This window comes from Petromyzon marinus, chromosome 1, assembly GCF_048934315.1.
Source record: "Petromyzon marinus isolate PM22_M1 ecotype Great Lakes invasive population chromosome 1, UKy_Petmar_22M1.pri1.0, whole genome shotgun sequence".
Lineage (NCBI taxonomy): Eukaryota > Metazoa > Chordata > Hyperoartia > Petromyzontiformes > Petromyzontidae > Petromyzon > Petromyzon marinus.
Genome location: NC_133667.1, coordinates 1246034 through 1273360, shown reverse-complemented (window position 1 = coordinate 1273360; position 27327 = coordinate 1246034). Strand labels below are relative to the sequence as shown.

The 27327-nt window shown below is 59.0% G+C and overlaps 3 protein-coding genes across 12 annotated transcripts in view; 2 read left to right on the top strand and 1 right to left on the bottom strand.

Annotated features, from left to right (window-relative positions):
- Positions 1 to 1364, top strand: part of LOC142916564 (transcription factor BTF3 homolog 4-like) — a 162472-nt gene extending 161108 nt beyond the window's left edge. For 5 of the 6 annotated variants that reach the window (XM_076062158.1, XM_076061766.1, XM_076062913.1 and 2 more), the window contains one exon: positions 921 to 1364. In XM_076062158.1, the coding sequence (XP_075918273.1) occupies positions 921 to 1273 (353 nt within the window). In that variant the 3' untranslated portion in view covers positions 1274 to 1364. The remainder of the gene's footprint in view (positions 1 to 920) is intronic. The other variant, XM_076062676.1, reaches the window with a different exon arrangement.
- Positions 1365 to 1541: 177 nt separating this feature from the next.
- LOC142925124 (uncharacterized) lies at positions 1542 to 7877 on the bottom strand. The gene is made up of 5 exons (XM_076068011.1): positions 7739 to 7877; positions 5917 to 6051; positions 4948 to 5321; positions 4454 to 4839; positions 1542 to 4247 (listed from the first exon to the last, which is right to left on the bottom strand). The coding sequence occupies exons 2-5, from the start codon at positions 6026 to 6028 to the stop codon at positions 3473 to 3475; spliced, it is 1647 nt and encodes a 548-aa protein (XP_075924126.1). The 5' UTR covers positions 6029 to 6051; positions 7739 to 7877; the 3' UTR covers positions 1542 to 3472.
- Positions 7878 to 11025: 3148 nt separating this feature from the next.
- Positions 11026 to 27327, top strand: CHERP (calcium homeostasis endoplasmic reticulum protein). 5 transcript variants are annotated; one of them, XM_076074097.1, is made up of 21 exons: positions 11027 to 11192; positions 12426 to 12596; positions 13002 to 13201; positions 13606 to 13860; positions 14174 to 14335; positions 14738 to 14875; positions 15319 to 15470; positions 16246 to 16357; positions 16976 to 17065; positions 17468 to 17608; positions 17981 to 18068; positions 19354 to 19565; positions 19958 to 20099; positions 20491 to 20837; positions 20989 to 21122; positions 22061 to 22150; positions 22726 to 22839; positions 23362 to 23493; positions 24151 to 24248; positions 24890 to 25078; positions 26029 to 27327. In XM_076074097.1, the coding sequence occupies exons 1-21, from the start codon at positions 11168 to 11170 to the stop codon at positions 26073 to 26075; spliced, it is 3039 nt and encodes a 1012-aa protein (XP_075930212.1). In that variant the 5' UTR covers positions 11027 to 11167; the 3' UTR covers positions 26076 to 27327. The 5 variants fall into 5 exon arrangements, with proteins under 5 accessions (XP_075930007.1, XP_075930212.1, XP_075929488.1 ...); XM_076073373.1 differs by having other exon boundaries at positions 22058 to 22150; XM_076073668.1 differs by having other exon boundaries at positions 16243 to 16357.

Sequence of the window (27327 nt, the reverse complement as noted above, 5' to 3'; positions counted from 1 at the left end):
CCCTCCCCTCTCCCCCCCCTCCCTCCCCTTCTCCCCCCCTCCCTCCCCTTCTCCCCCCCCCTCCCCTTCTCCCCCCCCTCCCTCCCCTTCTCCCCCCCTCCCTCCCTTTCTCCCCCCCCTCCCTCCCCTTCTCCCCCCCCCCTCCCTCCCCTTCTCCCCCCCCCTCCCTCCCCTTCTCCCCCCCCCTCCCTCCCCTTCTCCCCCCCCCTCCCTCCCCTTCTCCCCCCCCCTCCCTCCCCTTCTCCCCCCCCCTCCCTCCCCTTCTCCCCCCCCCTCCCTCCCCTTCTCCCCCCCCCTCCCTCCCCTTCTCCCCCCCCCTCCCTCCCCTTCTCCCCCCCCCTCCCTCCCCTTCTCCCCCCCCTCCCCTTCTCCCCCCTCCCCTTCTCCCTCCCTCCCCTTCTCCCCCCTCCCTCCCCTTCTCCCCCCCTCCCTCCCCTTCTCACCCCCCCTCCCTCCCCTTCTCCCCCCTCCCTCCCCTTCTCCTCCCCCCTCCCTCCCCTTCTCCCCCCCCCCCCTCCCTCCCCTTCTCCCTCCCCCTCCCTCCCCTTCTCCCTCCCCCTCCCTCCCCCTCCCTCCCCTTCTCCCCCCCCCTCCCTCCCCTTCTCACCCCCCCTCCCTCCCCTTCTCACCCCCCCTCCCTCCCCTTCTCCCCCCTCCCTCCCCTTCTCCCCCCCCTCCCCTCCCCCCCCCCTCCCTCCCCTTCTCCCGCCCTCCCTCCCCTTCTCCCCCCCTCCCTCCCCTTCTCCCCCCCCTCCCTCCCCTTCTCCCCCCCCTCCCTCCCCTTCTCCCCCCCCTCCCTCCCCTTCTCCCCCCCCTCCCTCCCCTTCTCCCCCTTCCCTCCCCCCCTTCTCCCTCCCCTCCCTCCCCCCTCCCTCCCTCCCCCCCTCCCTCTCCTCCCTCTCCTCCCTCCCACCCTCCAGATTTGATAGAAAAACTTCGACGAAGCCTCCAAGAACGAGGGGCAATGAGGAGAAGCCACGCAGGGATTTCCCCCCCCCCCCTGCTCGCTCCTCCACATTACTCCTCCACCCCCCTTCCCCCCCCCTGCTCCCTCCTCAACACTACTCCTCCACACCCCCTGCTCCCTCCTCCACACGACTCCTCCACCCCCCCTGCTCCCTCCTCCACACTACTCCTCCACCCCCCTTCCCCCCCGCTCCCTCCTCCACCCCCCTTCCCCCCCGCTCCCTCCTCCACCCCCCTTCCCCCCCCCCGCTCGCTTGACGTTGGCGTTGACACTCCGGGCTGCTTTTGGTATCGTTGTTTTTTGTAATAATGTCGCTCGCTCGCTCGCAGCCGGCCGGGCCACGATGAAACCGGCGCGTGCCGGAAGACTTTGGTAAATAAATTTCATCGGGAATTGCCACCCGTGTCGCGTCGTTACAAACGCCACCCCACCCCACCCCCTTACCCTCGCCGCCCACCCCACCCCAAACACCACAGTGTCAATCTTGATCTGAAGCTTTCTTGACTGCAGGAATCCATACTCTTTGGCTCTTCCGGTAAAGTCAACACGTAAGTAGCAGAACAAGAAAATAAACAAAAACAAAACGTAAAATTTAATCGCGACGTCTCGATCGCTCCACAAGCGGTCGCCCTCACCTGAGCGGGTCGCTTCTGCAGCCACGAAAGCTTCAAATCACAGATTGAACCGCCTCTACGGGCGGGGAGGGTTTCCGCACGTCTGTTAGAGCTCTGAACAGACCGCGAGGCCAGAAGGCTCCCACCTGATCGAGTCGCTCACCTTTGCCGCGACAACAACGTCATGCCGATCGCATTAACACAACTGACGTGCTTGCATCCGGGGATGGAATTCCTTTCCAGCTCAGGCCCCGCCTGCTTGCCCATCGCCACGTAAATAACCTCCTCCTCGTTGTTGTTGTTAACAGCTCTCTCGCTGGTCCAGCAGCTCCACGGCTGGATTATCTTGCCCGCCCGTGTTGCCATCGAAACGTCGCGATGTGTTAGTTGTATTTCTTTTATTTTATTTCCCGACCTACGTGACTTTGCCGGAAGGACCGAAGAGTACCGCGGTATTAATTTAAGTTTCGCGACCGCCGTTGCGAGCCGTGGACTATCCGCCGCTTGACGGGGGCTGCCGAGCACGGGGGGTGGGGGGGGGGGGGAGGTTGACCGTAGACATTGGGGACGAGAGACAAAATCGATTCCGAAACGGAACCGTGACGCGAGCCTCGTGGCGGGGACCCACGGCGCCCGCGCGCCACGCGGCGGCACCGCCACCTGACGGACGTTCGCGAAAACAACGCAGAGCCTCTCGAAACCCATCGCGACGGGCGACGGCGTTTCGCGGGCACCGGGGCAGAGCCGTTTATTCACAAAACCTCACCGGGGCAGAGCCGAGTTTGATTCCCGGTCCATGGCTGCGAGCCCACGAGCAGTTGGCAGGAAACGGCGAGCGCGAGCCGTGGAACAACGTCTTGCTTTATAAATAAATGCGAAGCTCGCCAGTTCGCTTGGGAAACGTAAACCGGCCCAGGCCAACCCCGCTGTCGCCGTGCAGGCAAACCCCGCCGGCACCGCAGAAATCCCCCAGCTTCGAACCCACACATCCCGCGGGATTGCATCGGACCTCGCGTGCGGCTCGGCGAGGCGAGGCGATGCCGTCGTCGCGTTCACCGATTTGGTTTCGCACCGGACGCGACGGAAGCTCGCCCAGGGGGCGACGGAACCCTGCCACAGCTGTGCGTCGTTCACCTGGGCAGCGGAACAGTACGCACTTAGACCAAAACTCAATTCGAAGTTTTTCGGTAAAAAACCCGACGCACGTGCTCCGCTAACAACAACCCTACGCTGCAGTTGCGTGGACATGTAGCTGGCCGCAAGTGTGGTGGGGGGGGGGGGAGCATCGCCGGATCCCCGGAGCAGACGGCTGGGAAAGGGTTCATTCGGCAGATAGAGTGTGGAGTGAAGTGGCTGTGCACGAGAGAGATCCTCGAAGGAACTCTGTTAAATAATAACCGTTGTCCTTCATGGGGGGCGCGCGTCCGCCACCCGTAGGCCGCGTGGAATGCACGAGATGGAGAGTCGTGAGCGCTGTAAGCTGCGTGGCGGCCGGGAGCGCCAAGCCGCTTGCGGGCGTCCCCTCAATCCCTGGACACGAACATCCCTGGGCTTCCCGTCCCTCCGTCCGCAAACTCCGCAGTGAACCCCCCCGCCCCCCGGGCGGACTCGCACGCTGTAAAACACGAACATAATAAGGCGTGTTGGCGACGCCCAAAGCCCGGCATCGCAGCAAGGGGTGAGCACTTGGCGGCAACGCCCGGCTATGTCCGGCACCGCGGCCACGGGTCCGTCGGCGTGACCCATCGGGTGGGCCCGCGCAAGGCCCAGCGAGCTCACGGTCACGGTCCTTGGGCCTAACCCCCGAAGCGGGCCGAGCCAAGTTTCCCCGATTCTGCCGCCGGCGAAGTCGCAGCCGGCGCCTCCCCCGGCCTCCCCGCCCGTGCTGCCGTCACGCGATGCCGTCGCCGGCCACGGCGACCTCCTGCCGTGGCCCGCCCGGCCGTGGGGGTCGCGGCCCGGCGGCGCCGGCGACGTCGGCGGCGACGTCGGCGGCGCCGTCGGCGGCGCGGGCGTGCGTGCGCATGTGCTTGGTGAGGTAGGCGGATTGCGCGAAGGTCCGACCGCACTGGCCGCAGATGAAGGGCCTCTCCCCCGTGTGCACGCGCCCGTGGCAGCGCAGCTGCTGGCGCGCCGTGAAGCGCTTGCCGCACTCGTCGCACGAGTACGGCTTCTCGCCGGCGTGCGAGCGCCGGTGCTGCGCCAACGCCGACGAGTGCACGAAGCCGTGGCCGCACTCGACGCACACGTACGGGCGCTCGCCCGTGTGCGTGCGCGCGTGCAGCGCCAGCAGCCAGCCCCGCGCGAAGCGCTTGCCGCACTCGGCGCAGGCGAAGGGCCGCTCGCCCGTGTGCGAGCGCCGGTGCCGCCGCAGCGCCGAGGATCCCGAAAACGCCTTGCCGCAGTCGCCGCACGGGTAGGGCCTCTCGCCCGTGTGCGAGCGCCGGTGCACGCCCAGCTGGCACGACTGCGCGAAGCGCTTGCCGCACTCGGCGCAGGCGAAGGGCCGCTCGCCCGTGTGCGTGCGCGCGTGCTGCTTGAGGTGCGCCGACTGCGTGAAGCGGCGCCCGCACTCGGCGCAGCAGAAGGGACGCTCCCCCGTGTGGATGCGCCGGTGCCGCGCCAGCTGCCCCACCTGCACGAAGGCCTTGCCGCACTCGCCGCACCTGCGCACGCGCACGCACGCACACGCACACACGCACGCGCACACGCACACACACACACACGCACACATGCACACACGCACACACGCATGCGCACACGCACACGCACAGACACACACACGCACGCACGCACACGAGCGCATCAGTGCGCGTGCCGGACCGCAACGAGACGCGTTTGGTCACGGGAAGGGTGCGGCCGGGAGCGGCACCTGAACGGCCTGCTGGCGAGCGCCGTCGCGCCGGTCGGCGGCGCCGCTCCCACGCGTAACGGGCGGCTCTGGAGCGAGCGGTGAGGCCCGCGGAGGCCGCACGCGTCCTCCGGCCCCTCCTCCGGGACCCCCGGCCCCTCGGCCGGGGCGCCATGATCCCACCCCCCGCGCTCCCCCACGGCGATCCCGGGGGTCTCCGCGGTGCGCCCCCGGGGGTCTCCCTCAGCGCCGTCGATGTCCCCCCGCGTCGCCGCAGCGTCCCCTGGCACGGTGGCCCGGCGCTCTCCGTCGACGCGCTCCTTCTCCTCCTCCCCCTCCTCCCCCTCCTCCTCCCCCTCCTCCTCCTCCTCCCCCTCCTCCTCCTCCTCCCCTTCCTCCTCCCCCTCCTTCTCCTCCCCCTCCTCCCCCTCCTCCTCCCCCTCCTCCTCCTCCTCCCCTTCCTCCTCCGTCTGCCCCTGCGACTGCGGCGCCGTCTCGGGGCGCTCGCCACCCACGGGGCCTTGCCGCCGCGTCTCTTCGTGCTCCTCCACGCTCGTCGGCGGGTCCTCCCCCTCACCTCCCTGCCCGTCGGGGACCCCCTCGGCCCCCTCGGCCCCCTCAGGCCCCCCCGTGTCCCCCATCACGTGACTGTGCTGACCTCCGACCTCCGGCGACGGGCGGCCGTGCCGATCCCCGCGCGGCTGGGCGCCGATCTCCTGCCGCGTCTGCTGCCGGCGCTGGAACCGGTAGCGCTGCTGCTGCTGCCGCCGGTGGTGGTGGTGGTAGTGGCGGTGCAGGTGGCCGCATGAAGGCTCCGCCGGCGCCTCCACGATTCCGTCCACCCGGTGGAGCGACTCCACCACCACCACCACATCCTCGTGGGTTTCGCCTGCGCTCACTCGCGGGCGATGGGGCAATCGTCGGGGTCACGCTGCCACCACCACCACCGCCGCCACCGCCGCCGCCGCAGTTCACTACCAGGCGCCGGTGCCAGCCGCGGTTCACTCAAACTAAACGCGTCTCAACCCCCCCCCCCCCCGTTCCCCCACCCTGCACTATGACGTTGCTGTACTAAGTTGCCACAGATAGTGGTTGGTACCGGCACCTCCGATCGGCACGGCTGCCTACGTACAGTGCGAAGGGTTCAACATACGTGCGCACACTCGCCGCCTCACGGCAATAAGCGCCTGGGTTCGATTCCCAACTCGAGTGTGTGCGGGTTTCCTCCAGGCTCTCCGCTGCAAATTGCCCGAGTCGGATTGTGCGTTGAGACGCCGCCCTTTGCCGTGAGGGCTTTGGCAGGACCCTCGCGAAAGAGAGCCCTCGAGGCTCGGCGAGGCTTCCGTGGCCAAAGCAAGAGCCGCCGTGGCAGGAACAAAGAAAAAAAAGAGAATCGCTCTCAAAACCGCCGCGGCTAAAATGGTTGGCGTGCGCCACCCTGACCCGGCCCCTAACCCTAGCCCCTCGTGTGCGGAGGCGCTCACGTGGGTGGTCGCCCTCTCCCGCCGGTGCCTCCCCCAGCACCTGCCACAGCTCCCCCGGCAGCCACGGTCCGACCTGCGAGCCCTCCGCCAGGAACGCCGGCGCCTCCGCCATGGATCCCCCTGGGCCTGCACTCGCTGGCACGGCAAACGACGCCGGTACCGACGCTGAATCGGAATCAATTTATTTATGGCCGGGGGAAGGGGGGAATCCGATGGGCTACAAGATGTCCAGGTGGTGACACGGGGTAAGAACGTTACGAACAACAAACAGTACAAAAACGACGACAGTAGTGCAAAGTAGAAGAAAGTTAAACAAATCACCCAGACACAAACAAATACAACGACTAAAACCATCCCCATCCTACCAGGCAAAGCCCCCCCCATCCCCCCACTGAGGTTATTCAACTTGTTTCAGAAGCGACCTGGCCACCGCAAACGATAGCCGCTCAAGAAAATTGTGGGCCCCATCATTTGGAGAGCAGCGGCACCGACGGGAGAACGGTCAGAGGGGAGAGGACAGGTCACGTGGGCGGGGTGAGGGGTCAGGTCAGCGGGAGGAACGGTGGCTAGGGGCAGGGCTTAATACTCGTGCGCATCACTGAAGCGACTCGACATCTGTCAAGAAGAGCTTCAAAGCTCATCCGGTTCCTCCGGCATGAATACTGAATTCTGACTAGTGGCTGGGTGGTTAGGGGTAGGGTTAACAATGGTGGCTGTGTGGCTAGCTACTAATACTAGTGGCAGGTTGATTAGTCGGTTGGGGGTATGATAAGTAGAAGTGGATGGTTGGTTAGCTGGTAAGGGATGGGGCAAGTGGATGGTTGGTGAGCTGGTTAGGGACAGGGATAGTGGATGGTTGTTTATAGTGGGTGAGGGTGAGGGGTAGTGGATGGTTGGTTATAGTGGGTGAGGGTGAGGGACGGGGCTAGTGGATGGTTGGTTATAGTGGGTGAGGGACGGGGCTAGTGGATGGTTGGTTATAGTGGGTGAGGGATGGGGATAGTGGATGGTTGGTTATAGTGGGTGAGGGATGGGGCTAGTGGATGGTTGGTTATAGTGGGTGAGGGATGGGGCTAGTGGATGGTTGGTTATAGTGGGTGAGGGTGAGTGGATGGTTGGTTATAGTGGGTGAGGGATGCGGCGAGTGGATTGTTGGTTATAGTGGGTGAGGGTGAGGGATGGGGCGAGTGGATGGTTGGTTATAGTGGGTGAGGGCTAGTGGATGGTTGGTTATAGTGGGTGAGGGTGAGGGCTAGTGGATGGTTGGTTATAGTGGGTGAGGGTGAGGGATAGTGGATGGTTGGTTATAGTGGGTGAGGGAGAGGGACGGGGCTAGTGGATGGTTGGTTATAGTGGGTGAGGGTGAGGGCTAGTGGATGGTTGGTTATAGTGGGTGAGGGCTACTGGATGGTTGGTTATAGTAGGTGAGGGTGAGGGGTAGTGGATGGTTGGTTATAGTGGGTGAGGGACAGGGCTAGTGGATGGTTGGTTATAGTGGGTGAGGGTGAGGGGTAGTGGATGGTTGGTTATAGTGGGTGAGGGTGAGGGCTAGTGGATGGTTGGTTATAGTGGGTGAGGGCTAGTGGATGGTTGGTTATAGTGGGTGAGGGACAGGGCTAGTGGATGGTTGGTTATAGTGGGTGAGGGTCAGGGCTAGTGGATGGTTGGTTATTGTGGGTGAGGGACAGGGCTAGTGGATGGTTGGTTATAGTGAGTGAGGGTGAGGGATATCCTTCGGCTGTATTTGTTCCACCAGCACAGTGCTGATATTCCCTCTCAATGGTAACGTCTGTGGCAGGGGCGGCACCTGCAGGGGCGGCACCTTGTTGTTGTAGCTTGTTGTTTTTATTGTTGATGTTGTTGTTGTTGCTGTTGTTGTTGTTGTAGCTTGCTGTTGTTGTTGCTGTTGTTGTTGCTGTTGTTGTAGCTTGCTGCTGTTGTTGTTGTAGCTTGCTGTTGTTGTTGTAGCTTGTTGTTGTTGCTGTTGTTGTTGTAGCTGTTGTTGTAGCTGCTGTTGTTGTTGTAGCTGCTGTTGTTGTTGTAGCTGCTGTTGTGGTTGTTGTAGCTGTTGTTGCTGCTGTTGTTGTTGTAGCTGTTGTTGTTGTAGCTTGCTGCTGTTGTTGTTGTAGCTTGTTGTTGCTGTTGTCGTAGCTGTTGTTGTTGTTGCTGTTGTTGTTGTTGTAGCTGCTGTTGTTGTTGTAGCTGCCGTTGTTGCTGTTGTAGCTGTTGTTGTTGTAGCTGCCGTTGTTGCTATTGTAGCTGTTGTTGTAGCTGCCGTTGTTGCTGTTGTTGCTGTTGTTGTAGCTGCCGTTGTTGCTGTTGTTGCGGTTGCAGCTTGCTGTTGTTGCTGTTGTTGCTGTTGTAGCTTGCTGCTATTGCCGTTGTTGCTGTTGTAGCTTGCTGCTGTTGTTGCTGTTGTAGCTTGCTGCTGTTGCAGTTGTTGTTGTAGCTTGCTGCTGTTGCCGTTCTTGCTGTTTTTGCCGTTGTTGCTGCTGTTGCCGTTGTTGCTGTTGTAGCTTGCTGCTGTTGCTGCTGTAGCGGTTGTGGCTTCTGTTGCTGTGAATTTTGTCGCAGCTGCTGTTGCTTCTGCTGCTGTAGGTGCTGCTGTTGTCGCTGTTGCACTAGCTGTTGCTACTGCAGACGTTGCTCCTGTAGCAGGTAGTAGCTGCTGTAGTTGCTGCTGCGACTGTAGATGCTGTAGCCGCTGCTGTAGCTGCAGCCGTTGCTGCTACTTTAGCTATAGCCGCTGCTGTAGTTGCTGTAGATGCTGTAGCCGCTGCTATAGCTGCTGTTGTAGCTGCTGCTGCAGTAGCTGCTGTAGTTGCTGCTGCAGCTGTAGATGCTGTAGCTGCTGCTGTAGCTACAGCCGTTGCTGCTGCTGCAGCTGCTGCTGTAGTAGCTGCTGTAACTGCTGCTGCTGCTGTAGATGCTGTAGCTGCAGCCGTTGCTGCTGCTGTAGCCGCTGCTATAGCTGCTGCTGTAGATGCTGCTGTAGCTGCTGCTGTAGTAGCTGCTGTAGTTGCTGCTGCAGCTGTAGATGCTGTAGCCGCTGCTGTATCTGCAGCCGTTGCTGTAGCTGCTGCTGTAGTAGCAGCTGCTGCAGATGCTGTAGCTGCTGCTGCTGCAGCTGCATCCGTTGCTGCGACTGTAACTGCTCCTGCTGTAGCAGCTGCTGTAGTTGCATCCGTTGCTGTTGCATCCGTTGCTGCTGTAGCTGCTGCTGTAGCTGCTGCTGCAGTAGCTGATGTAGTTGCTGCAGCTGTAGATGATGTAGCTGCAGCAGTTGCTGTTACTATAGCTGTAGTAACTGCTGCTACTGTAGCTGCTATAGCAGCTGCTGTAGAAGTTGCTGTAGCGGCTGTTGTAGCTGGATCCGTTGCTGCGACTGTAACTGTTCCTGCTGCAGCAGCAGCAGCTGCTGCTGTAGTTGCTGCTGTAGTAGTTGCAGCTGCTGTTGTAGCAGCTGCTGCTGTAGCTGCATCCGTTGTTGCTGTAGATGCTGCTGTAGTAGTTGCAGCAGCTGCTGTAGCTGCTGCTGTAGTAGTTGCAGCAGCTGCTGTAGCTGCACCCGTTGCTGCTGCTGTAGCTGCTGCTACTGCTGTAGTAGTTGCAGCGGGAGCTATAGTTGTAGCTGCTGCTGTAGTAGCAGTTGCAGCAGGAGCTGTAGCTGCTGTAGCTGCTGTAGTAGTTGCAGCGGGAGCTATAGTTGTAGCTGCTGCTGTAGTAGTCGTTGCAGCGGGAGCTGTAACTGCTGTATTAGTTGCAGCAGGAGCTGTAGCTGTAGTAGCTGCAGCAGGAGCTGTAACTGCTGTATTAGTTGCAGCGGGAGCTGTAGCTGTAGTAGCTGCAGCGGGAGCTGTAACTGCTGTATTAGTTGCAGCAGGAGCTGAAGCTGTAGTAGTTGCAGCAGGAGCTGTAGCTGCTGCAGCGGTTGCAGCAGGAGCTGTAGTAGTTGCAGCAGGAGCTGTAGCTGCTGTAGCAGTTGCAGCAGGAGCTGTAGTAGTTGCAGCAGCTGCTTGAGCTGTAGCTGCTGCTGTAGTTGCAGCAGGAGCTGTAGTAGTTGCAGCAGGAGCTGTAGCTGCTGTAGTTGCAGCAGGAGCTGTAGTAGTTGCAGCAGCTGCTTGAGCTCTAGCACTGCTGTAGTTGCAGCAGGAGCTGCAGCAGGAGCTGTAGTAGCTGAAGCAGGCGCTGTAGTAGTTGCAGCAGCTGCTGTAGTAGTTGCAGCAGCTACTTGAGCTGTAGCACTGCTGCTGTAGTATCTGCAGCAGGAGCTGTAGTAGCAGCTGCTGCTGTAGTAGCTGCAGCAGGAGCTGTAGTAGCTGCAGCAGGAGCTGTAGTAGCTGTAGTATCTGCAGCAGGAGCTGTAGTATCTGCAGCAGGAGCTGTAGTAGCTGTAGTATCTGCAGCAGGAGCTGTAGTATCTGCAGCAGGAGCTGTAGTATCTGCAGCAGGAGCTGTAGTATCTGCAGCAGGAGCTGTAGTATCTGCAGCTGCTGCTGTAGTATCTGCAGCAGGAGCTGTAGTAGCTGTAGCAGCTGTAGCTGTTGCCGCTTTGTTTCGCCTCTCGGCCACAGCTGAAGCCGCTTCTCGGCGTCGCCCCGCCCCCCACTACGACCCCGCCAACCAATCGCGAGCCGCATCCAATTACCATTAACCAATCGCGTGGCGCCTCACTGCGGCGCACGTGACGACGGCGCGATCTCTCGTGGGGGGTGGGGGCGGGGACTCGCGGGGGGCGGGGACTCGCGGGGGGGCGGAGACTCGCGGGGGGGAGGGCGGAATTCGTAGGGGGAGGGACTCGCGGGGGAGGGGCGGGGACTCGCGGGGGGGGGACGGAAACTCACGGGGGGGGGGAGAGGGGGGAAATCGTAGGGAGGGTGGGTGTCCAAGTGGGCGACGGCCACCTTACGTAGGGAGATAACCCCGCCCTACCTCCCCTCCAGTTACGTCGCGCTGTGGTTGGTGACGTCATCAAGCGAGCCCAATATCAAAGGCCGCGTGGACGTCGCTCCATCCCTAAGAAAGATGGCCGCCGTAAGTCATAGGCATGAGCGGCGGGGTTGTGTGTGAGGGGGCGGGGTTGCGTGTGAGGGGCGGGGCGCGGGGCAGTCGGCGCATGCGCACTGCTCCCGTCTCCTGGTCGTCGTCGTTCGGGCCTCTCCGTGGTGTTCCCGCCTGCGTCGCGTCGTAGTCGCCGCGGATAAGAGGAGGAGGTGGAGGAGGAAGACGCGGACGCCCGCGACATCCCGCCATGGACATCCCGCAGCCTCCCGACGGTGAGCGGCGCCTTACTGAAACCCGGCCGAGAAATAATGCGTGGAGCGGGGCGTGGGGGGGCGGGCAACGGCGGTGCCAGGCGACGGCAAGGCGCAACTTGGTTAGACTAGGCCGCGTTTCTTGGGTGCCCAACGCAGGCGATTCAAATGACAAAATATGGGGGGGTTTTTTCGCGGATAGTTTCATTCACAAACTGAACGTCCTCTCCTGTGTGGTTTCTTTTAATTGCCGGTGGTGTCTCCCAGCGAATGGCTTCATTATCAAGATGGGAAAAGTGGTGCGCAAGTGACCGCACAGAGGCGCATGCTAGGAAGAGGATACGCAGCTCCTGCGTATCATTTGATGGATCTGATAATTGTTTTTTTACCCTTTTATCTGGCAACAAAACTGACACCTTTTTAACAAGGAGTCATGTTTACATTGACCACAATACCTGCGGTCGGAACGCAAACAACAAAACAACAACAACTCTGATAATGTATGCGGCACTGTCCTTGAAATTGATTGGTCCACACCCGAGACAGCTTTCTTTAGAGCCTCGTCTCACGTTGGTGTTGGACCAGAAGACGTCAAAAGGCGCACAACTCAAAGGCAATGCACCATCAGAGTATGAGAGCTTGGGGTTAAGCATTTACACCATTGGAAACCTCATTTGCCAGTAACAAAATATGATAATTGGTTTTTTACCCTTTTATCTGGCAACAAAACTGACACCTTTTTATTTTATTTTTTGTTGCCAGATAAAAGGGTAAAAAAACAATTATCGTATTTTATTACTGGCAAATGAGGTTTCCAATGGTGTAAATGCTTACCCCGAGCTCTCATACTCTGATGGTGCATTGCCTTTGAGTTGTGCGCCTTTTGGCGTCTTCTGGTCCAACACCATGTGAGACGAGGCTCTAAAGAAAGCTGTCTCGGGTGTGGACCAATCAGTTTCAAGGACAGTGCCACATACATTATCAGAGTTGTTGTTTTTTGTTTGCGTTCCGACCGCAGGTATTGTGGTCAATGTAAACATGACTCCTTGTACAAAGGTGTCAGTTTTGTTGCCAGATAAAAGGGTAAAAAAACAATTATCATATTTTGTTACTGGCAAATGAGGTTTCCAATGGTGTATTTGATGGATCGTTGAGGATATTTGCAACGACCTTAGATGGCGGCATGCCTTCGTGTCTGTCTGCTTGTCTGCCTCCCTCACTCACTCGGTGTCCCTCCGCCCCGTGTCCGTGCAGACCAGGAGCAGAGGAACATCATCGACAAGTTGGCGCAGTTTGTCGCGCGCAATGGACCCGAGTTTGAGAAGATGACCAAGCAGAAGCAACGCGACAACCCCAAGTTCGCCTTCCTCTTCCGCGGAGAGTACTTCAACTACTACCAGTACAAGGTCACCACGGAGCAGCAGAGTGGGTACCACACGCTGATTAACCCCCCACCACCACCTGCGCTTTAACACATGGGTGGACAATCTCCTCATCGATAACGATCGACCCGAATAGTGGCAGTCGTGTCTACACCGTGGTGGTTTTAGTCGTCTCCTCGATGCACGCAACCATACTCGCATGCATGTGCGTGCACACAATATGCATGGACACACACACACGAATACACGGACATATACGCCTAAGGAAACGAGCAAACACGCGCCCGCATAATTTGTCACAACATGCACACACGAACACACAAAATCAAGCAATTTACACACGTCACGCATGCACCATGCAAGCACACGCACAAACAACCAAACACTCTTGACACGTATGCACGTGTACACGCCTCACGCGCGCGCGTGTGACCTTGACCGCACACAGTCCTGAAGCAGCAGCAGGCGCGCATGGCTGGCGCCTCGGGCCAGCCGGTCTCTCTGCACCAGGCGCTGGTGCAGCAGTCGCTGCAGACGGCGCCCTGGCAGCAGGGCCAGGCCAGCCCTGGGGGGCAGCAGCAGCAGCAGCTCCCGCCCTGGCAGCAGGACAACGCTCAGCCCCAGCTCCCGCCGTGGCAACAGCCTCAGGTACGGATGCACATCTGCGGCCGTGCATCCTGGGGGCACGTCCGCCGTGCGTGTCGCACGCCCACCGTGCCTGCGTTGCGCCCGCCTTGCCTACTTAGGTAGGACAGCAGATGCGGGTGCTGTAGGGTAGTGTTGAGTTTTACTTATTGCGTTTGTGTTATGCAACTGATTATACGAAGCGCAAATGCAGGGCCCGCCTGTGGAAAAAGGAGTCTTGAGACTCGGTGAGGCGTTCAAATAAATAATTTTGCTCAGTAGGGCATCACAGTGGCCATATGTATATCGGTTTCTTTTCAACTTAGAAATCACTGTTGGGAATACATCGCAGTGAGAAGGACAATCAAAACCAGGACTATTAAACCAATGGCGTAATCCCATTCGTCTCCGTGTTCCTGTCCTTGCAGGGCCAAGCCAGCCCCGGGCAGCAGGCCTTGCCACCCTGGCAGCAGCCTCAGCCCGACCCGGTGCTGCCCCCGTGGCAACAGGCTGCTGCCCAACCGCCGCCGCCCGCTGCCCTCCAGGGCCTTCCACCCTGGCAGCAGCAGCAGCAGGGACCCGACCCCGTGCAGCCGTCGCTTCCGCCCTGGCAGGTGGCCCCGCAGCAGCAACAGCAGCCCCTGATGCCGGCGCAGCCGCAGATGCCTGTGGTCCCCTCTCAGGTGCGAGCTGGGCTTGTGATGACGCAGTGGTAAAACATCCTCGCGCGATGGGAATGTATTTAACGCGTAGGCTTTCGCGACCAAGCAGCAACTAAGTGGCACGTTTTGTTTACGTTACGAACCTTACTAATTGGCTGCGTCGGGTGGTGGCGGGTTTAACGAGACGTTTATATTTTACGTGATCTGACCCAACGAAAACTTTGTTATGGATGGAACCGCGTGCTCATCGATTGCACGTTCATTTTCCGTGGGGTGGTGGTGTGAGCTCATCCTCAACCCTGTTGTTACCGCCGTCATTGTGGACGCCCGGTAGGGTGGCGCCCCGCCAGTCGCGGGCCCCGACGGACCGTTCAGCACCGGCCCGGTGGCGCCCGGTGGCCGCATGGTCCCCAGCCCGCAGCATGTGCAGGAGCAGATCCAGCAGAGCCTCGCCAACTTGCAGCAGCAGCAGCAGCACCTCCTGCAGCAGCAGCAGGTGAGGGGGGGGCAGCAGGTGCCCCTGGTGCCGAGTGAGTGGCGCGTGTGAGAGTCGGCAACGATGAGCAGGGTTGCCATGCAACAGGGTGGTGCAGATTCGTCTTGTTGCCGTGCAGCAAGGAAGGACTGAAGAGTTGTGTCACTGTGTAACAGTGGAACTGATGAGTAGTGTGCTATGCAACAGGAAGGCGCTGATGAGTAGTGTTTGCCGTACAATAGGGAGGCGTTGACGGTTAGTGTTCCTATGCAACAGGGAGGTAATAATGGGCAGCATTGCTATGCAACGGGGAGGTACTGATGGATAGCTTTGCTTTGTAACAGTTGCTGTGTATCAAGGCAGCAGTGGTGCGTGATCGTTCCCACGGTAACGGTGTGCGTTTGCCGCACCGCGTGACGCCAGGAGCAGATGGAGACGGCCGTGTGTGCCGCCCAGGAGGCGCGCGTGCGCGCTATGGCCGCCGAGGCCCAGCTCAGCCTGAGCGACCTGGACGGCCTCCTGCAGCCGATCATCGACACCTGCACAAAGGACGCCATCTCTGTATGGCGCCTCACCCCTCCACCAGCACCAGCAGCGTTAATTGAGTTATCTGTTGTGTGTGTGTGTACGAGATAGTTTTGGTGTGTGCGTAATGGCGAACACGGCGTGCGTTTTTGAGACGGTGATGGTGTCTGTATGACAGTTTTGGGGTGTGTATGTGAATGTATATAATATTGTAAGTCTGTGACGATGTGTGTGTGTGTATGATTAGTGTTGGTGTGTGAAAATGATGCGTCACAGTGTTGGGTGTGCGATGCTGTGTCCGACGGTATTGATGTGTTGTGATGCAATCCGTGTGACGTGCTAGTGGTGGTGTGTGATGATGTGTCAATGTTTGTGGATGATGGTCTGTGTGTCATGGCGATCGTATGTTAGCGACGGTTGACGTTGCATGCGACAGTGATGTGACGGCGGTGATGACTTCTCACGTGCGCTGCGTGCAGACCGGCAAGACGTGGATTTTCTCAAACGCCAAGTCAACGGGGGTGTGCGAGGCGCTGGCCGAGTACCTGCGCTGGAGGATCGTGCGTCCAGGCTCCAGCTTCGAGCTGCGCCTGCACCTCATCTACCTCATCAACGACGTTCTGCACCACTGGTGATTGCCGTGCCTACCCCATTGCCCCGCCCTCTCCCATCCCCTTGCATCCTTGCTAAACGCAGGGCTGCGTTGAAGCCGATTCCGTGCTTGTGGTCCACCGCCACGCTTGGTGCTTTTTTGTCTTGTTCGTTCAGGTTGCTCTTTCCACTTCAGAACCCGAGCCGTGAACAAAACTAAAAACTAAAATTATTATTTTTGCAGGTAAGGCCAACTTGCGCTATAGAGCTCTTTTCCAGAAACGACCTGGCCACAAACGATACCTCAATGAAGTGGCTTGCCATGTGGAATTTCATAGCAGCCAAACGCATGTTTCTTAATGTGAGAAAACCAGAGGACCTGGAGAGAATTCCACGCGACTACGGGGGGGAACATGCAAACTCCAAATGAACAGCAGGTGTCGGGGTCGGGATCGCCACCATGGCGTCTCGTCCCATGTGGTTGACCCTGGTCCTGCTTGGCCCTGAGCCACCAGAATTTGTACGACTTCAGTTCGAACTCGGTTATGCAAATAGCCAGGGGAAAACAATCCGCACCACGAGAGCACGACTCTGATATGTAAGTGGGACAGGGGAGGGGGTTTTGGTGACTTGTGTAACATGGCGTAGATTTTAGGCATGCGATGATGTATCCCCCTTCCGCCCGCCACCCCTCAATGGTTCAACGAATTGTCGCTATTTGGGGGTCAAAATTAAATCCGGGAACTGATCCTCTTTGGTCCCGTCTTTTGCCGGCTCATGTGTACTTGCGGTTGCGTGTGGTTGCGTGGAAGCAGCCAGCGCAAGCAGGCGCAGGAGCTGCAGGTTGCGCTGCAGCAGGTGGTGGTGCCCATCTTCTGCATGGCCATCTCCGGCGTAGAGGAGGAGAAGCAGCAGAAGCTTACGAAGGTACGGGCTGCGCGAGTGAGTGAGTGTGTGCGTCGTGAATAAATGTGTTCGTGCACATGTGTGTGCGAGCACGAAAACCCGAGTTCGGGTGCTGCTCGCGACATACAGCAGTGGCGAATATCTGAACAGGTCCTGGGCCTCCTCTAGGTCAACTCGGAATTGAAAACGAGTAGCTGGAGTTGTACGAGACGTTGCCACTGGGGAGACAAAGTTGGCTGGGCGTAGTGCGAGCCGCGCCATCCCTACGTGCGCCGTGTTGTTCTTCATAGGTGCACGCGTACAGCACTTGCCTCGAGTCTTTTAAGGCTATACGGGGGATCTTTGTCTTTGTGTGTATTTGGTTCGTTGCATTGTTGTGCTGTTACCGTGCCGGTTTGATGCTGCCTTGCATCTTTCCATGTGCTGCTGTGTTGATGCTACTTTGTGCTCCTGCTATGCGCCGTTGTGCCATGTCTTTGTCGTGTGTCCGTACGTTTCCGTGTGCTGCGGCTCTTTGTGTTTACCGTCTGTGTCCTGGTTATGTCGGTGTGTCTGCGTCGCTTTGGCGCTGTTTGTTCTATTGCCTCCACCGCATTTCCTCGGTTGACGACTTACCCGCGTGTGTGTGTGTGTGCGCAGCTGCTGCAGCTGTGGGAGAAGAATCGCTACTTTGAGGACAGCATCATCGGACAGCTCAAAAACCCGGCCCCGAGCCTTGCGCAATACAAGGCAAGCACTCCTCTTTATTCCAATCCCTGCATTTCTCTTCAAGGCTTGTTGATGTTAACTTACCGTCGATTAACACGTGCCTTGCGTTCTGAGTGTGCTGTTTGTTCTGTGCCTGTCACGTGACCCGTGTGGCTTGTGTGCAGTGTGTCCCTTGTCATGTGTCCCCTGCCTGTCACTTGGCCCATATTTAAATCTAATTTACAATTGACCCACCTGCTTTGTCATCTGTCCCGTGTGTCTTGTACCCATCACGTAACTTTTGCCTGTCACGTGACCCCGTGTGTGCTGTGTTGGTCATGTGACCCGTATCAACCGCATGTCCCTCACCTGTCACGTGACCCCGTGTGTCCCGTCACCGCCGCTACCACGTTCCCCCCCCCCCCCCCCCCCCGCGGGCTGCAGACGGCGCTGATGGCGGAGTACGCGTCGGTGGTGGCGCCCGTGCAGCTGACGGTGCAGCAGCAATTTCGCACGCTACAGATGCAGCACCAGCAGTTTGTGGAGCACCTCACCTCCATGCAGCCGCACCTGCCGCCGGCACTGGTTAGTGCAGGGGGGAGTCGGCGGGGGGGTGGAACGGGCGGTGTCGTCATCTCACGACACCGCTGGGAGGCTGGGAGCATGGCTATGTTCTCTTGAATCTGCTGGCGCATTCGCTGAGCTCTTGGCTAAGGAGGGGGGGGATCAGGAGATTCGATAATGGGCATGTTGGTGCACTGAGATCCGGGATTCAGACCCCATCTGGTTTCCCACTGGAGGTTCATAATGGCTCTGGGCTCAAATCCAGGCAAGCGCTTGTGATTAAACTGTGTTCGCTCGTGTAGTGAGTGGTGGTCTGAAGCCTGTTAGAAATGACCGCACTGTTCCCGTGTGTCCCCCCCATGCGTTCCCTTGGCTTGGCCTTGTCCTCGCCAGGGCGTGCAGCCCACGGGGCAGCCGGGACCCACGACCCAGGCACCTGTGGGGCCAGTTACCACAAAGCCCCTCACCTCCTCGCAGGGAGGTGAGCTCACCCACTCGCTCGCTCACACACTCGCACACACACCCACTCGCTCGCTCACTCGCACACACACCCACTCGCTCGCTCACTCGCGCACACACACCCACTCGCTCGCGCGCTCGCACACACACCCACTCGCTCGCGCGCACACTCACACACACACCCGCTCGCTCACACACTCGCACACACACCCACTCGCTTGCGCGCGCTCGCATACTCACACACACACTCGCTCGCTCACACACTCGCACACACACCCACTCGCTCGCATTCGCGCACACACACCCGCTCGCTCGCTCACACACTCGCACACACACCCACTCGCTCGCTCAGACACTCGCACACACACCCACTCGCTCGCGCGCACACTCACACACCCACTCGCTCACTCGCACACACCAACTCGCTTGCGCGCACACTTGCACACACACCCACTCGCTCGCTCGCACACACACCCGCTCGCTCGCTCACACACTCGCTCGCGCACCCACTCGCTTGCGCGCGCTCGCACGTACACCGCGGAATGGCTCGCGACCTCTAAGTCCGAGATTCGAGCTGTAGTATGAATCGATGATGAAACAGCTTTAGGTTGCCAAAATAATAACTTGAAGTGATGCAAGTCATCTCACTCTGCTCCCCCCCCCCTACTACTACATTGCACTCTGGGCTCCAGCAACCAAGGCTTTCTTTCGAAACCCGCGGTCAACCTTCGCTCAGTCGGGAGGCCACTCATTTCGATTTAAAGCTTTCGTGACTGCAAGGATTCATCTTCTTTGGTTCTATCGGTAAAGTCACGTAGAATGAGAATAAAATAATAAATTGATCAAATAAAATAACACAATAAAATTGTGGCCGAAACGTCGTGAGAATTTTATTGTGTTATTTTATTTTATCAATTTATTATTTTATTCTCATTCTACGTGACTTTACCGAAAGAACCAAAGAAGAAGGCCACTCATTCTCCTCTGCTGCCTCTGCACTCTGGAACTTGCTTCCCCCACCCATCAGTGCTGTCGACTCCCTGTTCCAAGTCCAGGCTTTAGGCCTTCTTATGCCTCTGACTGGTTGCCTCTCCATTAAATAAACACTCCCGCTGTTTCCTTACAGCGTGGCATTTGGACGGCGCTGCATAAGTCCACGCTGTTACCGTATATTTAGTCGCAGGCGTCTGGTACCATTGGTCTGATGTCACGGTGGGGTCTCATCCTTTGTGTGTGCTATCGCTGAGTGCCGTGGCTCTGGGTTTCGTTGTCGCTGATGTTTGACGACACTGCGATGTGTCTAACAGGGGGGGCCTTCCAACCGCCGGTCGTGTCGGGCCCTGGGCCGGGGGGCCCTATCGGATCGGGGGGCCCCCCTGAAGCCATCCCTCCCGTTGGCGCTGAGGGGCACCACCCCTCCGCCTTCCCTCCCTCGCAACAGGGGCCACCGCAGCAACAGCAACAGCAGTCACAGCAACAATCACAGCAGCAGCAACAGCCTCCCTGGAACAACCAGCAGGTGGGACGATCTGCTGTTGTGTGTGTGTGCTGCCTCTGTGTGTCTGCTGCATGTGTGTATGGCAGTTAGCGCGCTGCACTATGAACCTAGCGACCCGAGTTCGATTCCCGCTGACGGCTAACACCAATGACGAATATCTGAACTGGCCCTACGCCTCCGCTAAGTAAACTCGGCCTCAAACTAGTAGTACCTTGTGCAATGGGTAAACATCTCCGCTCGGAAGACAAAGGTGGCCGGGCGTGCTGCTGGCCACCCACCCTCTTGTGTGCCATGCCGGCCTTCATAGGTGCTCGCTAACAGCACTTGCCCCCTACGGTCTGTTAAAGGCTACACGGGAGATCTTTGTCTTGTCTGTATGTGTGAGCTGTAAGTTAAAATAATGTTGTGTGCAGGGGCAGCAGGGGGCACCGTGGGCCGCCAACCCCCCCAACTTCAGGGCCCCTCACCCTGGCGCCTTCAACCAACCCCCCCTCAACTTCCCACCCGGCCCCCCCCCAAACATCTCTTACGATTACCAGCATGGCTCGCACCAACGTACGTATGCACGCACCTACACACACACACTTGCGTGTACTCCCAAGAGACGTGTCACCGGACTCGTCCAGTCTTGTTTGAAACACGGTCAACATCGGCCGCTGTAGGAGATGGTGCCGGGCCTCCTCCTCTAGGGTTGACTCGGCTATAAATGAACACCTGGTGTAGCGTGGAAACATCATCATTGGGGAGACGGAGGTGGTGGCCGGGTTTGGTGCTAGCCACAAACAGGTGCTGACTGACATTATTTGCCCAAACGCATTTAGATAAACGCATTGATTACCTCTACTTGTGCCCAGCTAAGGGCACTTAGAAAATATCAGCCTCTTGCACAGAAGACCTATCTTTAAATAATCGCGTGTGTGGGTATCAACGTGTCGGTGTGTTGCAGGAATTGGGCCCCCACCCAACTTCCACCACCCGCCCGGCATACCCCCGATGGGGATGGAGTACCAAGCCCCCGCGGGACCCCTCCCGGCACCGCCGCCGCCCCCACCTCCCCACAACATGGCGCCCGACTTCACGAAGCCCCCTCCAGGCTTCCCCAACATCCCGCCGCCGCCCGTGGGCACGCAGGCCGCGGCGGCGGCCGCGGCGGCAGCTGCCGCGGCCGCGGCCGCCGCTGCCGCCGCCGCCACCACCCCCCCGGAGCCCGGCGTCGACCCGAACGACCCCACGCTGCTACCCACGATGCCCTACTACGAGCTGCCCGCCGGCCTCATGGCTCCGCTCGTCATGGTGGGTGTGGGATAGAGGACGGGTGTGCGCGTCGCACTCGAGGGCGAGCGTGGGTTAGGGCGCGTGTTGGACGTCCGTTGATTCTGAAACTATCTCTGGCCTCGCACGACACCCCCCCCCACTAACCCTTGACCCCCGTGCGACCCCACAGCTGGAGGAGACGGAGTACCGTCCCCTCAACCCCAAGGACATCCGTCTGCCACCCCCGATGCCGCCCAGCGACCGCCTCCTGGCCGCCGTGGAGGCCTTCTACAGCCCGCCGTCGCACGAGCGCCCGCGCAATAGGTAAGGGTCTCCCAGGGCCGCCACGTGGCCTGCTTCCATGCCGTCTCCCTCTCTCCGTCGCGCGCCCTCTTGGCATAGTTCAGGGCGCGAGAGTTGATTCGGCTGCTCCGAAGACTTGCTGGCCTGGAAGCCTGTGGGCTTAGCCAAGCCCCCTGTCATTATCACCGTCATTGTCGACACGGTCATCGTCACGAATGTGGCCATCATCGTCTTCATTGTTGGGCGTCTTCGGCTTAAAGGCCCTTCTCTGTCCCTATGTTCCGAGATGTACATGTCGTTCTTAGTTGTACAGCGTCTCGAAATGCAGCCGCATCCCTTTTGCGCTCCGAATATAAATCCGGTTCTCTTGCGGACTGCAAAAGTCTCAACAGGCAGCCTTATTGCATTTGCAGATGAACTAGCATGACACTTGGGACACGTGCAAGAAGATGCTGTCCTTTGTTGGGCGACACCGTGAGCTGGTTAGTGGTGTGATGGGGGAACCGGGGGCCACGCTGGCGAGATTGTTAACCACCTCGCCTGGTATACCGGAGGTCGTGGGTTCGATCCCGACCCTGACGCCTACTGCTGTATATTTGGAGCTTGCGTGTTCTCCCTGTGGTCGTGTGGATTTTTTCCCCGGGTCCTCCGGTTTTCCCCTTCACATTTAGAATCTGCACGCGTTTTTGTAGTTATATGGCTGCTATAAATTTCCACGTGACCGTAATCCACTTCGTTGAGCTATCGTTTGTCGTGGCCAATTGGCTTCTGAAAAAGACCTACTTCGCTCCGTGGGCCATACCCGGTAAAATAAAAAAAAAATAGTTTTAGACGGTGGGCAGTACGACGGCGAGTTGGCGGGACGGAGAGCGGCGCCGGCGTTGCTGCCGATCGCCCCCGGCCCGGGCGATTTGCTAAGCGTGAGCGGTGCGCGCGCGGTGTCTGTGCGATGCCAGCAGTGAGGGCTGGGAACAGAACGGCCTCTACGAGTACTTCCGGGCGAAGATGCGCGCACGCAGGAGGCGCGAGGAGCGTCTCCACCGCCGCGGGTGAGCCCCCTCGCCCACGCACCCACCTCCCCGAAAACCCCGTCGCCTGGCGCGTCTCTGTTAACTGTGGTGCGCACACCCCTCCCCGGCGGTACGCGAGCATGCTCGTTGAAAGTCCTTGGCACCGTACGTAGCCAACCGTGCCACTGACACGCCCGCCGTAGGGGCATGGCGGTGGCGAGATATTGTCTCCCTCGCCTGGCATGCAAGGAGGTCGTGGGTTCGATCTCGACCTTTGACGCCTGCTGTATATTTGGAGTTTTTGCGCGCGTGCGCGTGTGTGTGTGTACGTACAATTCCTCGTAATATATTCACGCGCACGAATCTGTGTGTATATCGCTGCATGTCTTGTAGTCGGGGAGTAATTGCGCGCGTGTCCATGTGTATGTATACTTGTTAGGCACCACGGCATACACTGTCACCACCCTGCTGAACCTTGACCCCCGCTAACATCAGGCGACCTAGCCTCAGCGACTCGATCGGCGGACGCGGACGCCGATGCGGCGCGGCGATTTTGTCGTGAGGGACGGATTTTGGCGGTTGACCTGCCCCGACCTTTGACCCCTCGATGCCAGGAGGTCACGTTCACGGAGCGGCTCGTGCGGGGGCCGCCGGTCGTACTCCAACTCGGGCTCGTCGTCGTCGGGGTCCAGCTCGTCCTCGTCCTCGCGCTCACGCTCGCCCCGACGGTAACGCTCGGCGAAGGGGGGGGGGCAGCACACACACACGCGCGCTGCACACAGCTTGCTGTCACGCACGTGGTTGGACGTGCTCGGCCTCCGAGCCTGCCATGGCGGCATGTAGTGAAGCGTCGGTTTGTTGATTACAATTGGATCTTCGGCTCGGTACACTTACGTCGAATCGTCTGTGTGTGTGTGTGTAAGCACTGAACATTGTCTGCAATTGAAATGCTAAAGATATATGTGTGCATGCGAAAATATGCTTGAGATGAGGGAGTTAACTGATCTGTGCACTCGACGGAAAAGCAAGCAAACGTTAGCAACGACAAACGGACACGAATGATCGCTTATTCTGTCAATGCCCACGACATTTAGTCGTGACGAACCACCGAATCGCTGGGGTGGGTGGTCGCGCTGGTGGTGAATCGTTGCCCCCAGTGCGCTGCACGCTCCACCCCCGCACGCGCCACACTCCCGCCATGCCGGTCGTCGCAGGTTGACGGGGTGTGCCGCGCTTTTCCCGTTTCCCAGGCGACGGAGCTACAGCCGCTCGCGGTCGAGGTCCCCGCGCTACCGCCGGAGGTCGCGCTCTGCCTCGCCCCGTGCCGCGTCCCCTCGCCGCCCGCGGGACCGCTCGGAGCGCTCGCGCAGCAAGACTCCTCCGTGCGTCGCTCGCTCACACTTGCCCGCACCCGTGACCCCCAGTGACCCCCACGCGGCTGCGGCTAGCTGTAACCTCATGCCCCCCCCCCCCCCCGCGGCTGTGAGTTGGTGACCCTCCGTAGCCATCGCCCCGTGTGAGCCTCCCCTCCCGCACGCTTGTGACGCGACCGTGCGTATCGGTGACCCCGCATGTAACCTTTTACAGCATTGCACGCGACCTGTGACCTCACGACCCTACTCGGACGTTCCTGCTCGCTCGTGATCGCACGCCTATGGCTCCCCGAGTACTTGTGACCTCGCGAACCCTCTTAACCCGTGACGCTGCGCACCCTTGCCAACGCGCGCCTGTGACTTCATTGCCACGCACGTCCATGTTGCTCGTGCACTCGTGATCCCATAATCCCCTATAGCCGTAACGACGGAGCTGCCCCGGCTGTCCGCTGTACACGGACAGCCGGGGCAGCGCCGATGAGTACCGGGGGCAGTCCCCCAGGGCAGGTGGGGCAGCAGCACCCCCGAGCCCCAGTGGGATCCAGAAGGCGAAGACGACGCTGACGCACGGCAGTGACAGTGAAAGCCGCGCTCGCTTTATGAGTTGCCGGAATCCCTAGCGTGACGTGGCGCGTGTGTCGCTGCGCTCGTCCATCCCCCCCGCAGGTCGCAGACGTCTGGGTTGGGCGCGGGCGGTGCCCACGTTCATCCCGACCATCGGATCAACGAGGAGAACAAGGGGCGGCAGCTCATGCTCAAAATGGGTGAGCGTCCGTCGGAACGCTGTCACTTTATACGTATGCCAGCAGCCCGCGCATCCCTTGGAACTTGACCGTCTGTCCCTCCGGTGAGCTAAAACTTTTTTGTTAAAATATAGCATCATTAGAAAGCTGAGCAGCAATCCACTAGATTTGAAGCTTCCGTGACTGCAAGGATTCGTACTCTTTGGTTTTATTCGGTAAGGTCGCGTAGGTAAAGCGAATTAAAATAAAATAAGCAATTAAAACACGACGTTTCGGAGGCAACGCAAGCTTCCGCCTTCAGGTGGGACCAGTCACAGCCACTTGGTGCAGCGATTTTGGCTGTGACTGGCCCCACCTGAAGACGGAAGCTTGCGTTGCCTCCGAAACGTCGTGTTTTAATTGCTTATTTTATTTTAATTCGCTTTACCTACGTGACCTTACCGAATAAAACCAAAGAGTATCTATCCACCGCTGGATGGAAGGGCCTCCTCCGAACTTGCCCATGCGATTCGCGGGATGTTGAGCTGGCCACAAAGGTGGCCGGGCGTGGCGCTGGCCACCCACCCCCCCCGCCCCCCACTCCACGGCAGCAGCAGCAGCACTCCGTTGAGGCTATACGGGGGTGGGATCTTTGTCCTTGTGTATCCGTGTGCGCGGCGCAGGCTGGAGCGGGGCCGGTGGCCTGGGCGCCAACGAGCAGGGCATCCAGGACCCCATAAAGGGCGGGGACATTCGGGACCGCTGGGACCAGTACAAGGGCGTAGGCATCCCCCTCGATGACCCCTTCGAGAGCTTCCGGCGCAGCAAGAGCAGCACTTTCATCGCGCGCATGAAGGCTCGCGTCGATGACCGTACGTAGTGCCCCCCTGGGTTACCGGTTACGCCCGCGTCGTTTATCCGCAACGACGCGATGCTTCCGCGCTCCGATTAGAAGTCGGTCTTACGCCCAGGATCTCCCCAAGCTTTGCTTAGTTTTGTCTTGTGTTAGTGTCCCCGCGAGCTTCGCTCATCGATTCCCCCTCCCATGTCGAGGCAAGCAGCGACGGCTTGGTTTCGTCTCAATCCACGGCGCATTTACCACCGACGCGGTGCATGTCACAACACCCTGACCTAATGACGGGCTCGCTCAGGCTCGCTCACCACACTGCAGGTCGCAGCACCGTCACCCAGTCGCCCACTCACTCTTCCCACGCTCACCACACTGCAGGCAACAACACCCTTTTACCTGCTCACCGACTCACCCACGCTCACCACACTGCAGGCAACAACACCCTTTTACCTGCTCACCGACTCACCCACGCTCACCACACTGCAGGCAACAACACCCTTTTACCTGCTCACCGACTCACCCACGCTCACCACACTGCAGGCAACAACACCCTTTTACCTGCTCACCGACTCACCCACGCTCACCACACTGCAGGCAACAACACCCTTTTACCTGCTCACCGACTCACCCACGCTCACCACACTGCAGGTCCACCTCACTTATCTTTACCCCGTACTGCTCCACTTGGAAATTCCCTCCCATCGTCCGTTTTCCAAAGTTTTTTTTATAACGTTGCACGGTAATTCAGGAATCGTATTGACTCGGTTCTCCTGCAAATTTCAATGGTGCCGCTTGTCGCTGACTGCTTGGCGTTTTGGGCATTTGGATCTGTGATCAGCAATCCTGATAAAAAAAAAATATATGTTTTCCATTATCCATTTAACAATATGTTTTGTTTTAATTTGTCGATCACTGAGGTGTTGGCGGTCACCCTCGCTGCGCGCGTAACGTTTGCCTCTTGTGCCGTCGCAGCTACCGCCCCCCCTACTCCAACCGCGGAAGCGGAGGTGAAGGAGTGAGGAGGTGGAACGCGTGGACACCTCGCCGCCGGCGGGGTTGGGCTACGGCGTCGGCCACGACACCACGGGCATATGCACGGGCAGCCCAACGGAGAACCGCACACACGCTAACATCCCCCCATGTAGCCTTATCGGACTGGGGCAAGTTCAGTCGGTACCGAATAAGGCGGCACGGCACATGAGGTGGGTGGGTGGCCAATACCACGCCCGGCCGCATTTTGTCTCCCCAGTGCTGACGATTGTTAACGCATTGCAACCAGGAACTCATTGAAAGCTGAGTTGACCTAGGGGAGGACCAGCCCCGGCTCAGGTATCCGCCACTGATATTGGCCGCGGGCGGGAATCCAGCGCGGGTTGCGGGCTTCGTTTGTGGAGTGTGCTAACCACTGCACTGCGGCTCCCCAAAGCACAACCTACACACGTCCACCAGTACATGTCGGCACACACGTTACGCACACAAATCCAGACATAGTGACGAATCCACCAACACGCACGACAGGTGCATCCACACCATTTCAGCTGAAGTTTTTGTTTTGTTTTTTAACGGGAGGCGGTGAGATTTTGTACAAAAATTAACGTGCCCGCGCGTGAAATGTTAAGGGACGAGAATCCAATCCTCACCCTGGGCGAGCGGTGGTTGCCGAGCGATCGTCTCTGCCATTCGGGGCGCGCTGCATCGTGGGTTGACACGCATGGGCGCCACGGTGGCTAGGAGATGTTAACTACCTCGCCTGGTCTACAGGAGTCCGTGGGTTCGATCCCGACCTTGACAATGCCTGCTGCTGTATGTTTGGAGTTTGGATGTTCTCTCACCCCTTGGCCGTGTGGATTTTTCTCCGGGTCTGCCGGTCTTTCTCACCCACGTTCAGAATTGACACGCGTTCAGAGTGTTTGTCTCCGGTCAATGTCCACATGATGAGCCACTTCGTTGAGCTGTAATTTGTGATAGACAAGGTCGCTTCTAAAACAACAACAAAAACCCCTATATAGCTCGGTTGGGGCCCTTACCTGGTAAAATAAAACAAAATATTCGTTCTTGTGATCGCTTGGTTAAAAAAAGCGCATTGGGTGGTACCAATTTCCGATTGCGGCCCACGGGCAGGCTCCTCTGTGCGTGCGCTTGTGCCCAGTGCGGTGGTTTGCGAGACGGAGGTGGGTTGCGGAGCGCGATGAGTCTTGTGCCGCGACCGAGCACCGGCTACCGACAACGCCTGCGGTTTTGTATTAAAGCATCGGGGTCGTTTCGCCACAA

Excerpts from the sequence above, each read along its gene's own strand:
- LOC142925124 (XM_076068011.1), bottom strand. The coding sequence starts at position 6,028 with ATGGCGGAGGCGCCGGCGTTCCTGGCGGAGGGCTCGCAGGTCGGACCG. Across the intron at positions 5,322-5,916 it reads GGGAGAGGGCGACCACCCAC|GCGAAACCCACGAGGATGTG; the intron begins GTGAGCGCCTCC and ends GAGTGAGCGCAG. Across the intron at positions 4,840-4,947 it reads AGACGCGGCGGCAAGGCCCC|GAGGGGGAGGAGGAAGGGGA; the intron begins GTGGGTGGCGAG and ends GGGGAGGAGAAG.
- CHERP (XM_076073039.1), top strand. The coding sequence starts at position 11,168 with ATGGACATCCCGCAGCCTCCCGACG. Across the intron at positions 17,066-17,467 it reads CGAGCCTTGCGCAATACAAG|ACGGCGCTGATGGCGGAGTA; the intron begins GCAAGCACTCCT and ends CGCGGGCTGCAG. Across the intron at positions 22,840-23,361 it reads CGCTCACGCTCGCCCCGACG|GCGACGGAGCTACAGCCGCT; the intron begins GTAACGCTCGGC and ends CCCGTTTCCCAG.